Source organism: Fusarium oxysporum, chromosome XI (genome assembly GCF_013085055.1).
Source record: "Fusarium oxysporum Fo47 chromosome XI, complete sequence".
NCBI classification, from domain to species: domain Eukaryota; kingdom Fungi; phylum Ascomycota; class Sordariomycetes; order Hypocreales; family Nectriaceae; genus Fusarium; species Fusarium oxysporum.
In genome coordinates, this window is record NC_072850.1 from 236,048 (window position 1) to 251,267 (window position 15,220).

The window sequence follows — 15,220 nt, forward strand, 5'->3', positions numbered from 1 at the left end:
GCACCTACTGCCGTAGTACATGAGGAACTCTACCCGTTATCTCGAGCCACCGTGTAATGCCTACAAGCAGCGCAGCTATAGCCATTCAGTATATCAAGCAGCTCATCAAAAGCCGACTAGGACCCTATTACCATGCATTTCTTTCTCACGACTTCGAGCCTTTCCAATTGTTTTGTCCGTGGACGCTGCAATAACTCCAGAGTGGGGTATTTACAAAGGGGGAGCACTATCTCAAGGAACAATAAGCGCTGAATATATAACAAGCCTGAGAGGTAAGGCGTATATAACTTCGCTGAAAGAAACGTCCCCGAAGATAAAGAGAATCCTAGGATTCCACTAAAGAAAACTAGCAGAGTAGAACTAGGTTAACTATTAGTTACTTATTCGGTATATAGTAATAGGCTTAGACTGAATAGTAGTTCTATGAGCTCCTGCGATACTTGTTTATCTCCCCTTGGTTCCTTGTTCCTAGTATATCGTATAACTTGGCTCTTATTGCTTTAATACTTGCAATCTTCTTTAGAACTTTCTGTAATATTCTCCTTGTTGTTATCTTTATGTTTATCCTCGGAGTAGTTATGCGAAAGACGTTGCTATGTAAATCTACCTAAGGAGCTGTTCTTAGTTCTAGGCAAGGATAGCCGTGTATAAGGTGATTAGGTGTTAAGATTAGATAGTGATTTATGGTTTTATATTGCCTTAATAAACCGAAACTGCTTTCTCTTAAACTGGATGCCTGTGAGCCTGTCCTAAGTGCGTAGGTCTATGTGATATAATTAGAAAATAAGTAAAAGATAGCGTTTAAAAAGTATATAATACTTTCTCCTACTTGAGGGGTGCTATATGAGGATGAAGGGTTTTGGGTGGCCTGCTAGAGCATGCGTGCTCCTGAGCCAACAGAGGATACTTCTACTCGTTTTATAAGCAGTGTCCTCACATCGATCCAAAAATGCGTCTAATGCTTCGAGAATAGCTGCAATCTTCTATTTGTCTTCCATAGTGCTGAAAATGTCCTTATGCAAACCGTTGGTCCCTTGGCGACCAAGAAGATGAGGCCTGGCGCCTCAAGAGAACAATACTGCCGCAAGGGCAGCCAGTATATCTCGACTTCTCCCGTGATATGTCTTATCCTAACCTGTCCTTTCGATCTATGGCGTCTGCTCTTTAAATCTGAGAAGGTCTCCTTGGCTGTTTGCCCTGATGCCTCCTGATTCTTTGTGGGTTGGTGTGTCTTTACTGGGGTTCGAAAGTTGTTCTTGCTCTTTTATGGATGCGAGATGAGCTTGGATAGCATTACTGGTCTGTGTAGTAAGACCGTCACGACTAACAATCTAACACCTTCAAGACTGGTTTGACCCCACTGTCTATGCCTGTAGCTATACCTCATCGTAAAATTCGTCTAGCTTGCGCTTTCCGGGAGGCTGACCTTGGAAATACTGAGTGGAAATATGGCGCGTTAGAGATGAGAAGTTGGTGGTACGGAGTGGGCATTTCCGGCAGGCATACCTATCGTAGACGCGCAAGTCAGGATGTTCTGAGCAGCCGTCTTTGAGGAGCGGCGCAGCACTAGGATCACCTAGGTATGACTGGCCCAGACCTTTGAGGAATTCGGTTAAGCCCTTATGCTTATCGTGTTCAACCTGGTGCTTTACTCTCAGGTGCGTGGTAACAGCAGACCCTTTCACGGATAGTGCGTATCGGGGTGCCGAGACTCAACCACGCTTCTACAGTAAGGCTCTAGGCGACGACTCGTTTGCAGCGACAAGTTTGTGGCTAGAACGTACACGATGGCCAATCACCTACCAGAATGTGCGGCGAGACATCTTACAGTCCATGACCCGACACCCTGTCCGCACTGGCGTCCATTCATTAGGGACAGACTGTATTCTCGGACAAGGACCATCCGAAGGTGATCCCGACATCATGATCTTAGGAAAGGATGAGGAGAAGATTGCGTGTTTCCTAAGCGCTGTTGATGCAATGCTCGATCGATGTGAGCCCACAGCGCAAAACACAACTCGGGTGCTTCTATGTTGGCTGGCTAGTTCCAGACTCGATACCTATCAACCGAAACCGTTTGCTCTGAGAATCGAAGAAGATACGCGGAAGAAGTATCGACGTTTGTGGAAGCGGTTCATCGCGTTCACATTACGGGCATACCTCTTGTCGGCTGTAGTCAGAGTGCGGGAAGTCAACATTCGCCTCGATCCGCGAATAGTGAATCAACTAAAGCACTTATGGGAACATCAAGTATAGCAATATGTCGACATGACGAGGCCAAACTGGCCCAGGACACGTAAACTGGTCCACGGCCCTGATAAATCCCAGCGACACAGTTGTAAAGACATTGAGATTGATATCTTTAACCGCTATGAAACCATACATAGCGATGATACCGGCAGCCTATCTGGAAACGAATCCAGTGCGACCACGAAAGTAGTGAGGATGATGATGAGGGCTTTGAAGCGAGTGAAAGAGAGGACAGTCTCGATGACTGGATATCTGATACGGAGAGTCGGGATGCACCTGATGTTTCGCTATTTCGTGAGGACCCAGGCCACAAGTTCAGCGATGAAACTGCAGTAAAAACCGTTGAAAAATTCCTTGAGCTTCTCTTCGAACTCAGCTTATCACTCAGCATGGAAGCTTTTGTAGACGGACAACCCGGGTCTGCGCTTCTTGTTTATTTTTGTTGGGTGTTAGGTTTCTCCTGATCGTCGACGGTTTCAAGTAGCCAGAGAGTACTGCCCGAGCCTGTCAGGACTCATCTGGGTACAGCGCCTGATATTCCTTGAGTACGCGCTACCACTTCACTCATATCCGACTATCGGAATCCAACAGAGGCCGCAGTTGCCGATGCAGCGGCTTAACGAAGTCCGACAGAAGTACATGGTACAAGGCTCGCTATCTCCATTGGCGGAGCTGCATAATCTTCGTCACTTTCGCCAGAAGGTAGCAAAAACCGAACCGCCTCCTTTCATCTTGCGTTGGAGCGACGATGGGAAGATTGTGTCGTACGGAAGCGATTTCACACTATCTATGCAGGAATTCCGTGGGCTGGCCGACCACTTCATCGCTCGAGCGGAAGAGCTATGTGACGAGTTGATGTACGGATTCGAGCCCAACCTGGACATCAGTAAGACCAAGGATGATTTCACCAACGCCCAGCCAGGGTTCCCCTTTGTCAGCCATCCTGACAACGGTTTCGAAGCGATGTACCAGGATCTCCTTGTCCAAGTCTGCACGTCACATGGAGTAAGACTTGCTAGAAACGGCCACTGGAGTTTTCAAGTAATTAGTTTATATCTCCAGAAAGTAGTAGCATTGTGTTGAAATGAGCATGTTATTTTTTGATTGAAAGAGAATAAGACTGGCGCTGACTAGCGGAAGCTATTGACAAGAAGACATCTACATCCCAGCCACCAATGGATCGGAATAGGCATTGATCCGTTAAACCACGGATCTCAACACATTGGAAGAGAATATCAGCGGCGGCTTGTTAACAGCTTGTGGCTAGCCACCGAGAATTCGCGAGCTCTGGAGTCTGGCGGCCGAGAATAGTCCCTGCGCAGTTCGTGGAATTTTTGCATGGAATGGTTCTGTTGCTTATGCTTTACGACACCACAAAGCTCAGCGGTCAACCAACCAGGAATTTTATGTTGTCCGGTTTCTGCCAGCACGACTAGTAACTGTTGTAGTCAAGCACCTTGTTTGTATACGACGTCTTGCAGCGCTGCTCCGGCGAGAGCAGTCTGGCTTAACCAATCCAGTGGAGTCCAATGAGCAGAAGCATTTACTTCTTCAACAGCACGGTAAGCCTTGGGCACCGACACGTATCACAAAAGTGGTTAGAGCCGCCTCGAAACAGGTATGGGACTGGGGGATTAATGCTCGAGTATACCGGCAACTAGCTATCGGCGTCACTGAAAAGCATGTTCGCGAGGTGCATCAACCGCTACGATGACACCAGTAGGGATGCAGATCTCAACGTGACTTTCGCTTGGCAGAGTGGCCATCGGCCTCTGCAGCGTGGAATAACATATGGCCTTGACGGAGCTTACCCACATCAGCTTCAACCGTCACTTCTCCGTGCATATCAATGGACATCGACTAGATGGCACGAGTTTCTCCATCAAGCTAGCAAGTCCGTCCCTTTATCAGACACAGGATGTCCGCTGGTGCCTTCATGACGCATGTGTTCAGATAACCCCCAAGTCACCACACCGATGATGGCGAACAGCAAGCAGCCGGTAACTGTCGCTGGTAGAAAACGAAAACGAATCAGCTACGATGGCGCAAGTCGTTCGACCAAAAAGACCTTCGACTCATCGCCTCCTATCCCAACCCATGCCGCTGTCCGAATTGACGGTCTAGCTGCCATCTTACCTGAATATCCTATTCTAATCTGCCTGATCTGCAAGACAGCAGTCCGGCCAGGCAAAGGCATCGAAAGTCATTTCCGCCACGCCCATCGTGTAAAAGCGAAGATGTTGAAAGCAGTCAATGCTCTGCATTCAGAGTGGACCTACACATGTCTCCCAGATACAAGGAGAGTCAAGTTATTCCCGACCTGAAAGCCAAACATGGTTATAGTTGCAAGGCTTGTATCTACTTGACTACAGTATCAGCAGGGACAACTTTGTGCAACATTGTTCTCAATGTCACCCTGAGCTGAGGGCGAGTGATGAACGGCAGTATGAGGAAGTATCTCTACAGACGTGGCTCGGGGGTAAATATGTACAATACTGGACCATATCAGATTGTTAGCATCCAGAAATGTATAGTTACTATCTCCTTTTCGTTAGAACTTTGCTCCTTGGTAACATCAATAGTATTCTCGGTAGATACGTAGTGCCATCTGCTGTGCAGCGGTTAGATTATTGATGCCCGCATGGGGTAACTACTAAAGGTCAGGGCCGTGGGTAAGGACAATACGAATATATCCAGTAAAAGCCTTCACAATAGGAACAGCACTTGTTAATAAACACAGACGATATTAGAGACAGCGCCATAAATTGAGCCCCAGTGTCTAATATCTGATCGCAAAACATGACTCCGATAAATCTTGAGGTACTATTCTAAGTAGTTAACCCTAGAAAGGTCTTTATTTTTAGGTTAGTTTTATCTGTGTCATACACATAGCGAGTTCGCTCCTAGTACCATCTTACGTGCTACTCATACGTGATCTACCAACATACACATGTCTGAACTTGTTATATGCACGTAAACATCGAATGTCTGAAAGGCCATGAACAGTCCCAGCGCAGGTGGTTTTCCCAACGTCGTCTTCGCAAACAAGCCCCATCTTTGATCAAACAGACCCTCTCTTACCCGGAAGAGACAGGCCTTAAGTTTTGTATTAGGAAAGCATCACATGGTCGGTCTGCGTTATCATGAAAACCTCGAGCGTTTGATATTGAGAGATATGAAGGTGATTATAGATATATTTCTCGCAATGTGCTACCCTATAGCTCTCCAAGACTACCAAGCTTGGCCTGACACAACCTTCCTTTGTCATCTTACTTTCTTGGCATGCAGATGTTAAGAAAGTAGCCCTAATTACACCAATCTTCTTAACAAGTGCACCACAACAACCACAATCCTGCGCTTCGCTCAGCCCACGGCGGCGGCGATGGCATCCGCCACCTCCTGCCCGCCTATTGTCCCGGACCCTTTTGACTTGGGCATCCATACTCCTGCCAATCTCAATCGAGGAGCCCGCACTGCCCTCTTACAAAACAGCCCCGCTGTCGTGAATGGACCTGTTGGCGTCCCGCCCGCCTTCGGGAGGACGGCTCAAACGCCGCCTTCGCCTCTCAATGCGATCTCTACTGCTGCGGCCACGGAAGGGGCCCAGCTCGCCAATCCCGCCCCCTCCTCTGACCCTGCCCCGACTACTGAACAGCAACCAGTCTCCCTTATTGAAGCAGCCACTAAGCTCGCACGCGACCGTGCGGAGGAGTACAATGCCAAGTTGAAGGTGTTTCAAGCCTTCTGCGCTAAATTTGAAGAAGCAGCGAAATAGTTTACCACTGGGCCTGAATGGGAATTCGCTTAAAAGTTTGCTGATAGCTTCCTAGACTCCTGGAATTAGGCGCTCACTGATGCCAAATCTGCTCCGGCGCCTACCTACAGCATCGTTGCAGCCTCGCCTCCGGCTGCAAACAACACCTTTGCCCACCATCCCCGACACCATTAATAACAACGTCAATAATAACAGCCCCCTTATCGCCAGGGATAACCGATGGTAGGCGCCTCACTCCGAGTGGACCTCCGTGTCTTTATCCGACTGGACGCCGAAGCTCCGGCTAGGGCCCACAACGACTACGTAATCCGGGCCCATATATCCCGGAAACTTGGAGTGGATCCACGAAAGATCCTGCGCGTACTCTAAGTTAGGTCCGGATGGGCCGTGCTTACCGCCGATATAACCACCCGTGATCTCCTCGTGCAGAGATAGACCGAATGGGCACCCGACTTGGGGGCCGCCGCCGTAGAGACTAGGCAGGAGTGGTTTACCTACCTAGTCTTAGATTACCCTCGTAAGCTGACTGACCTCTATGGCAACGAAGCGGATAGCGACGCAGCCGTGGACGAAGAAATAGAAATCCAGATAGGGCAGAAACCCGTCAATATACGGCCTGCGCGGCACCAACCTGATAACCCCTTAACGAAGACCTTACTTGTGTCCTTCCTGGAGCCAGTTAAGAAATACTGGCGCCTCTTTAGCAGCTGACCAGCAAGACTGATTAAGAAAACCGACTGGCCAAGGCAGTGCAATGTATGCTTGGACTACTACCTGTCGCGTACCTGCTATCGACTCCCCCTGTGTAAACGCTGCGGCAAGGCCGCCGGCCACGACTCCGGGGACTGTATCGCCCCCGAGCAATGCGCTAACTGCCTCGGCCCCTATAGCGCTAACTCCGCTGACTGCCCTGCTCGCCCGAAGAAGGTATACGGCGTTTTCTGCCGGCTGACCAAAGAACAGAGGGACCATATCCGAGTTGTGGGCGCTGAAACATATCGCCAGCGTAACGTAGAAGCGCAACGGCATGCACCTGACTAACAGCAAAACGGCCCACAGCAGGATAGCGCCAGGTCCCTAGAAAGATCGAGCCCTCGGGCTCCTAGTCTGGCTATGTCAAGAGCGCCGTCTTGCATTATGGTGGCCACTACCCCCGAGGTAGAGGAGGAACCCGAGCACCCAAGACCCGGGTCCCCAAGGAAGCGCCGCATTGTCCTGATTACGCGTCCCTATGATCATGGGCACGAGTAGGCGCCCGTGAGCACAAAGATGCGAGAAAAAGACCCTTAGGGTCTTTTAAGCCAACGTCGGCAAGATTCCCCCGGTCTATGACTGTGCCCTTGCATTGGCAGACTCTGAATGATACGATATCGTGCTCCTCTAAGAACCATGGACGACAACGGCAAACTCCCGCTGCCTCACTAAGACCTATCCTTTATACGATACCTACTCTCTAGTCGACGCCTGGAACAGCAACTCCACTTGACCTAGAGTTATGATGTACGTCTGCCGAGACTCTAAGCTCTCGGCAGATCAGAATTGACCATACCAAAGCCGCGATATCCTGTGGCTTATAGTCAATGATATAATAGTAGTTAACTTCTATCGCCAGAACGATGAAAGGGATGCGCTGGATACTTTGCTGTAATGGCCGATCCCTGATTGCTGCCTCGTGGTAGGCGACTTCAACGCTAGATATCATACATGGCAGACAGGCCTAACTACGAACCGCGGCCACGAGATTGCCTCCTGGGCATCGGAAAATGGCCTTGGCCTGCTGAACACCTCAGATATCCCTATAAACCTATATGGAAATACTATTGACCTCGCCTTTTCGAATGTGCCTCTCGCTGAAGCTAATGTCGAGGACCACCTTGCCACCAGCTCTGATTATTTTACCCTTAGCCTAATGCTCCTAAATGTCGAGCCGGCCCTAACACAGCCAGGCAAAATCCGGGTAATAACAGACGACGAGCTCAAGCGCTTCGTTGAAATCGTAGAGCTGGGATCGACGGCGATCCCTGTCGCCGCCTTAAGCCCACTAAAACTAGACAAGCTTGCATCCACACTAGTGAGCCTCTTGTAATCAGCAGCAAAGGCAGCGGGCCGGCCTGCGAGGAAGGGAGCATGCAATGCTCTGTGGTGGACCGAAGAGCGCGCCCTTGCTGCTGCCGGTTATCGGGCGATCAGAAGGCTGTACCCTCTCGGATTCAACTAAGAGGTTTAAATAGCCAAGCGAGATTTCCACCGTGTGGTCTGCCGCGCTAAAAGGCTCTATTGGCGGAACCTGATTAATAACTTCTCAGATAGCAGCTCTGTTTTTAAGGCCGTCCGATGGCTGAGATCGCCAGGAGCCTTCCAACCGCCTCCACTCCAAGTGGACGACGTGGTCTACGAAACCCAGCTCGACAAGGCTAATGTGCTCCGGCGAGCGACTCTAGAGCGTCGGATAGCTGAGGATGATATCCAGGATCCCTAGATCGAGGTCAGCCCTCGCAAAATGATCCCATTTCCGTATGAAATCTCCCTAGAAGAAGCGCAGGATGCGACTCTCTGCACCGGGAATATATCGCCGGGGGCAGATAACATCACAGTTAAGCTCCTTACAGCAGTATGGCATATTATCGGAATACACGTTCGCCGCCTCTTCGAGGGGTGCCTGGCCATAGGCTACTACCTAAAGCCTTTTAGAGCGGCCGAGGTGGTCATGATCGCTAAACCTGGATGCAGAGACCTGATGACCCCGCGAGCCTGGCGACCTATCTCTCTGCTCTCCTGTCTTGGTAAGGGACTGGAACGGTTAGTTGCGCGCTATCTTGCATAGGCTTGCATTCACTATAGAGTCTTTTACCTGCAATAAGCTGGAGCGCTTCCAAAGAGGTCTGCAATAGACCTTATAGCCGCCCTAGTTTATGACATTAAGGAGGCATTTACGCGCAAGAAGGTGGCCACGCTGGTCACAATGGATATTTAAGGCGCATTTAATACTATCCTATGCAATAGACTGATTCTGCGACTTCGGGAATAAGGCTGGCCCGAACATCTCGCCCAATAGTCCGGATCCTTTATGGATAACCGATCTGCCTGTGTTAGGTACCAAGATACAATCACCCTGCTCTCTCCTCTCCAGTGCAGTCTCCCTCAGGGATCACCGGTATCGCCGATCCTCTTCCTGTTATATACAGAGCCTATCTACCGACTAAGCAACCCTTAAGGCCGGTTCGGCTATACAGATAACACAGCCATCCTGTGTATCAGTGACACAGTCGAGGAAACGGCCGCTGCAGCATCACGTTCTATCGAAGAAATGGTCCGCTAGGGCGCTGCAAACGGGGTATCTTTCGACCCCAAGAAGACCGAAGTTATGCACTTCTCTCGGAGTAAGCTTGAGACCACACCGGCAATACGCCATGGCGACGTCGAGAAGCACCCCGAGGCAGCAATGCGCTGGCTAGGCATCTGGCTGGATAGCAGCCTGTTATTCTGAGTTCATGCAGAGAAGTGGACGGCTAAGTTACAGGCTGTTGCCTACCATCTGCGAGGACTTACTAACACGATACACGGCCTGCTTCCCAGCGCTGTACGGAGTGCCGTCAGGGCCTGCGTTGAACCAGTCCTGCTCTATGGCATCGAAGTATGGTACCCAGGGGCAACCCGACCGCGGTGGGTCCAACCATCTAAAGACCGGCCGTTAAGTATCCAACATCTCCTGCAGAGAATGAACAAGGCTATAGTTTAATCTATGCGTGCTATACTCCCTGCCTGGAAGACGACACTGAATGCTATCCTCTATCGGGAAAGCGGGATACCACCTATTACTTAGCTTCTTGAAGTACGTCGATACCGTTTCTCTGCCCGGCTTAAATCCCTTGATGAGACCTACCCCCTCGCGAAACGCATGCTTCTACCCAGGCAACCCACATACCATCAGCTCATCAAGCGGAAGTACCAAGCTCTAACAGAGAGCAGCTTCAGAACCTGTCTTCGAAGGACTAATGAGCTCCTCGCACCCTGTCTATGACCAGCACTTATGCAGAAACGCTTCGGCAAGGGATAAGATACACCCCTATAGATAGCCCCGAAAGGGGAATTGGCCGAGGCCTTCCTCCAGTGGATTGAGACAGTAGAACCAGCCACCTGGATCGTATACTTAGATGGCTTATTATCCTCGGAGGGAGCAGCTAGCTATGGCTTCGCTATTTACCAGAAGGACCTCTCTATCTGCGACGGCTCGGGCCGTCTTGGACCTGCCGAGGTCTTTGACGCTGAAGCTACAGGAGCACTGGAGGGCCTTAAGGCCGCTCTGAACCTCCTAGCATCAGCGGCACAGGACATTATAGTCTGTCTAGACAACCTAGTAGCCGCCATATGCCTATGGGCATACCGTCTGATTCTTCACAAGCAGTCTTCGTCGAGTTCTAGGCGTTAGCTGCATTATACGGAGCGATATAAGTACGCTGGATACCTGGCCACATGGATATTCCCGGCAACGAATAAGCCGATAAACTAGCAAAGGCAGCGTCCTTGCTGCCAGAACCGGATAGCACTTAGCCGATGCTAGCATACCTGCGAAAGGTGGCGAGGCAGAAACCAAAAGAAGCTTTTAAAATATAGTAGATAACCTTTATTCCCGAGCAATATAAGAGATTAAATCTTAAGGCAATTATACGCTGCCTACCGGAACTCTCGCTCCCTCGAGCTGCCCTGCACCATCTACTTGCAGTAAGATCCCTCTATGGGGATTTTACTATATACCACGAACGATTTAACCATAATGACGCGCGGGTAACTTGCTCGTGCGGATGACGCAAAGCACCTGACTATGTCTTCTACTGCAGGAAAGTACTGCGGCAGTTTCGAATAAGGCTTGTCCCCTTGCCGACTGCGGCAGTTAACCTTGCAATAGGAAGGAACTTCGATAAATACATCAAGTTAACTAAGTCAAGCGCCTTCTTTAAAAGGATATGCACTTGTTACTAAACGAGGCAGATCGGAGATATATTTGCATCTCCTTCTCTCCTTCTATCTTTCTTTCCCTTCTGTTTCTTTATTTTTTTTCTTTATTCTCATGGGCTCGGCCGCGTCGTGCGGTTATGCCGCCGCCCTCTCCCCAGTCTCACTAAAGACTGACCGATATAGCGGCTACCGCTATAATAGCCGCACCTAGTCATCCCGCTGACGGGTAACAGGCTCGACAGGACGCGCTTTTGAGCCGATGATATGCTGGATAGTGGCCTGTTCTTAATTTGCAAATGCTTTAGGTAGATTTTAGCACTAGAGACTCTAGCTCAGCACGTCCTGTGCCCTAATAGGGGACTTTACGGGCCTCACGGCCCCCAGACGAAAAATATACATACATACATAACGTACGCGATAAGCTTGTGGCACAGATAAGCATGTGGCACAAAACCCCTCATCCTACATCATTAATATCAGATTAATTAATTCTTAACCAAATAATATATCTTAATCTAATAAAGAGGCTCAGATTACTCTTGCACTTCAGGCCTATCAGGCCAACCCAAAATTAAGTCTGTAACGAGCTGCATTCATATATAACGTCCATTTCCGGACCCTCCACCACCGATCTAAGGGCAAAGAAGCTCGTAACGATTGGGTTCTAATGCAATAGAAACTAAGTGATCTAGAGGAAAAGGTTATAGTCCAGTATATCCTTAACTTAGATTTGCAAGGATTTCCTTCCTGGCATCGCGATGTTGAAGAAATGGCGAATCGACTGCTTACTGACCGCGATGCATCACCAGTTGGCAAGCGCTGGGCTATCAATTTTATTAAGCGACAACCAAAGCTTAAGACACGTTTTAAGAGGAAATATGACTATAGGAGGGCTAAATGCGAAGATCTGACTATTATTCGCAATTGGTTTAAGCTTATAGAGAATATAATCGCGAAATACGGCATCCAATCAGATGATATCTGGAACTTTAATGAGACCGGTTTTATGATAGGCATAATTAAGCCCGGAATAGTCGTCACCAGCTCGGAGAGGCATGGAAAGCCAAAGTCAGTCCAGCCTGGAAATCGCGAATGGGCTACAGTGATACAAGCGATTAATGCAGAAGGCCAGGCGATCGATTCATTTATCGTGGTTGCAGGCCAATATCACCTTGCCAATTGGTACCAAGAAAGCAACCTCCCGGGCACTTGGGCTATCGCCACGACCGAAAATGGCTGGACAGATAACGAGACGGGTCTCGAGTGGCTAAAGCACTTTAATCGGGCTACAACTAACTAATCAACTGGTCCCTATCGTCTCTTGATCCTTAATGGTTATGAAAGTCACCAGTCAGCCGATTTCCAGATATATTGTGAGGAGAACAATATTATTACACTCTGTATGCCACCTTATTTATCGAACCTGCTTCAGCCCCTTGACGTCAGGTGCTTTGGGCCGCTAAAAAAGGCATATGGTTAAGAAATAGACCGATTAATCAAAAGGTCTATAACCCATATTTCTAAGCCTGACTTCTTCCTGGCCTTTTATACCGCCTTCCAAGCTACTATAACTAAGAAAAATATCAAGGGAGGTTTCAGAGGAGCCGGGCTTGCTCCTTTTGACCCGGAATATGTTATCTTAAAGCTTAACGTGCAGTTATAAACCCTAACGCCTCCCCAGGAGGTCACTGAACCTATAACCCCTTGGGCTGCAAGGACCCCAAAGACAATACTAGAGACCCAGTCTCACTCTAAGTATCTGCAAGGAAGAATCAGAAATCATAAAAGCAGCTCCCCTGAGTTAATAATTAAAGCTATAAAGTATTTTAAGAAAGGACAGAGCATTCTTCTATATAAGATAGCCTTACAAGAGGCTGAGATCCAGGAGCTTCGACAGGCAAATGATATGCTTAGCCGGCGGCGTAGGGGAAAAAGGAAACGCCTATAGAAAAGAGGGAACATGACTATACAGGAAGGTCAGGATTCAATTGATCAGATAGATATAAATATGCAGATAGTGGGTGAATCCTCGAGAAGTGGTGGTCGCGAAAGGTCACAAGGACCAAAGCCTCGGCAATGTAGTATTTGCAGCAAGACCGGTTATAATGCAAGAACCTATCAGGAGGGTATTCAGGCCACTAAGAATTAATATAGTGCCTTATTTTAATTAATCAGATAATCTGTTGTGTTTTTATTGCGATTTATCTTAAGAAGGTTGAGATTTTTGTGCCACAAGCTTATCGCGTACGTTACATCGTTTTGAATAGAGATCCAGCCTTGTTCAAGCTGTAGGTCGAGGCCATGACTGTTAAACAATGTTGAAAAACGCCTCCCGATTCATCATCTTGTCATAATAACGATCCAACAAGTCCGGATCCATCAACCCAGACACATAAGCACAACCAACTATTCTATAATTATCCCGATAGCGACGAAGAACCAATGGAGCAGTAGTTCCAAAAATGAGGGCTATAACATCCCCAACCTCTATTTGCGGCACGCCGATGCCGACAAAGCCAGCCTCTGTAACCAGGACCTTGCGACCCAAAATTTCCCCTTGAGCATTATGGAAAGGCGACGAAAAAGATGACCGCATTTGCCGCTTGCGGTCTCTATGGCAATTTCAGGAGGTCGAGTCTTGCGACCCATCAGTCTCGCCCAGACTTGCTCATCGTCCAAGCCTGGGAAGAGATCACCAGTCTCGACTGCACTCTTTGTAAGAGTCTGTAGCACAATTTCCTGACGCTTCAATCCGCTTAATGGTTCCAATGGGTTATGCGGTGGTTGAAACAGTTTATTGCCGCCAATAGTAGTTCCTCGATATCTCTGAGAACTGGGGCTATCTCCTCGACGTCACCGAACTCGTAAGGGGTGATAACCACATTCTCGACAACATCGAACATAAGTCCGTGAAGCACCAGGACATTTTAGCCGGACTTGAATGGATTCTCGCTCTGTTTTCGCCATGGTCTTGTAGCGTGAATAGTCCTATGATCCCGCCAGCCACGTATTGGTTGTGATGCAAAGTCAGGTACCCATGACGGAAATCCATTGTCAATTCCGTGGAAATCTAGCCTTGGTAATAGCTCTGACAAAGTCTGCTTTGCATGCTGCTTCCATAGCAAGTAACCCACTTGTTGGTAAATTTGCATAGGTTCCAATTTATAGTCGACGGTTATCTGGTTTCGATCTTGCTGTTCAAGCAATCCAAGCATCCCATAAACAAGATCCCGAGGGTCCGTTGCCGTAGAGTTCTGAAGGAGATATCGAAATATATCGCAGAAGGGCAGGGCTCCTCTCTGTCGATAGGATTCCCGGATGCGATGTAGTGAGAAGGGGTGAATGCTGTTATTAGCGTCACCGTTGACGAGTGAACTGGCCACTTTCTTTCTGCAGTCGTCCCATCTCTTCTCCACATCTGGGTAGTTCCACGATCTCGGGAGCGATAGGAAACAATAAAGTAGGTGGTCCCATAGAATTATCTTGGCGCCGCAGCAGAAGACAGGCTCCTTCGTTGCAAGAATAAACTCCTGTCGCACCCACACACGTTGCCACCATTTACTCTTGCAGAGAACCTGCTTGAAGATAACATCCACCATGATCTCTTCTTGACGTGGTCGTCTTCTTGAGATAGCTAAGTCACTGAGCCCCTCTTGAAAGTTCGTTGAGTTCATCATGTCAAGCGCGTAGTCCGTATGCTCGTCTCCATCGCCTAGCCAAATGACAACATGTCTGGCACTGGAATAGATGTCGCCTATCATCTGAACTTGCTGGCTCCTCTCCAACAGATCATCTTGGTTGATGCAAACGGCATCAACCCATATCGTCAAAGTGAGCTGGTCGAATATCTGAGCGCGAGACACTGAGTGGTCTCTCAGGTTTTCTAGAGCTTTTGCCAGGCTCTTCGTGACAGTGACAGAGAGATGATTCACAATAATATTTTTTGTCTCATTCGAGTTACCCCAGACGTAGGACAGCGCATCGAAGCAGGCGGGCACCTCGTCGAGTGATACGATCTTAAGGGAACATTCCACAGGACCGTTACTGCGGCCTTCGTGGATGACTAAGACCCTAACCCCTCTGCGCAGATGATCCAGAGGAAGATCATTGTAAAGATTACGTTTATTGTTTGATGGCTCCATCGATATTTACTGATCTGAATGACATTTTGAGTGGACGTGGGCGCTTGAAAACCTTTTAGTAAAAGAGCCGTAATAAGGAGCACTCTTAGGGTTATTA

The 15,220-nt window shown here is 48.6% G+C and overlaps 3 protein-coding genes across 3 annotated transcripts; 1 reads left to right on the forward strand and 2 right to left on the reverse strand.

Annotated features, from left to right (window-relative positions):
• Window positions 1-116: 116 nt before the first annotated feature.
• Window positions 117-365, reverse strand: FOBCDRAFT_148087 (uncharacterized protein; the record flags this gene model as incomplete). The annotated part of the gene is made up of 1 exon (XM_059608276.1): window positions 117-365. A coding segment is annotated over one exon (249 nt), but the record flags the coding sequence as incomplete, so codon positions are not given.
• Window positions 366-1,200: 835 nt separating this feature from the next.
• On the forward strand, window positions 1,201-4,574 carry FOBCDRAFT_207989 (uncharacterized protein; the record flags this gene model as incomplete). The annotated part of the gene is made up of 7 exons (XM_059609223.1): window positions 1,201-1,225; window positions 1,404-1,476; window positions 1,659-2,250; window positions 2,403-2,651; window positions 2,704-3,255; window positions 3,704-3,812; window positions 4,204-4,574. The coding sequence occupies 7 exons, from the start codon at window positions 1,201-1,203 to the stop codon at window positions 4,572-4,574; spliced, it is 1,971 nt and encodes a 656-aa protein (XP_059466099.1).
• A 9,334-nt stretch (window positions 4,575-13,908) lies between these two features.
• Window positions 13,909-15,123, reverse strand: FOBCDRAFT_207990 (heterokaryon incompatibility protein-domain-containing protein; the record flags this gene model as incomplete). The annotated part of the gene is made up of 1 exon (XM_054707393.1): window positions 13,909-15,123. The coding sequence occupies one exon, from the start codon at window positions 15,121-15,123 to the stop codon at window positions 13,909-13,911; it is 1,215 nt and encodes a 404-aa protein (XP_054563368.1).
• Window positions 15,124-15,220: the final 97 nt, after the last annotated feature.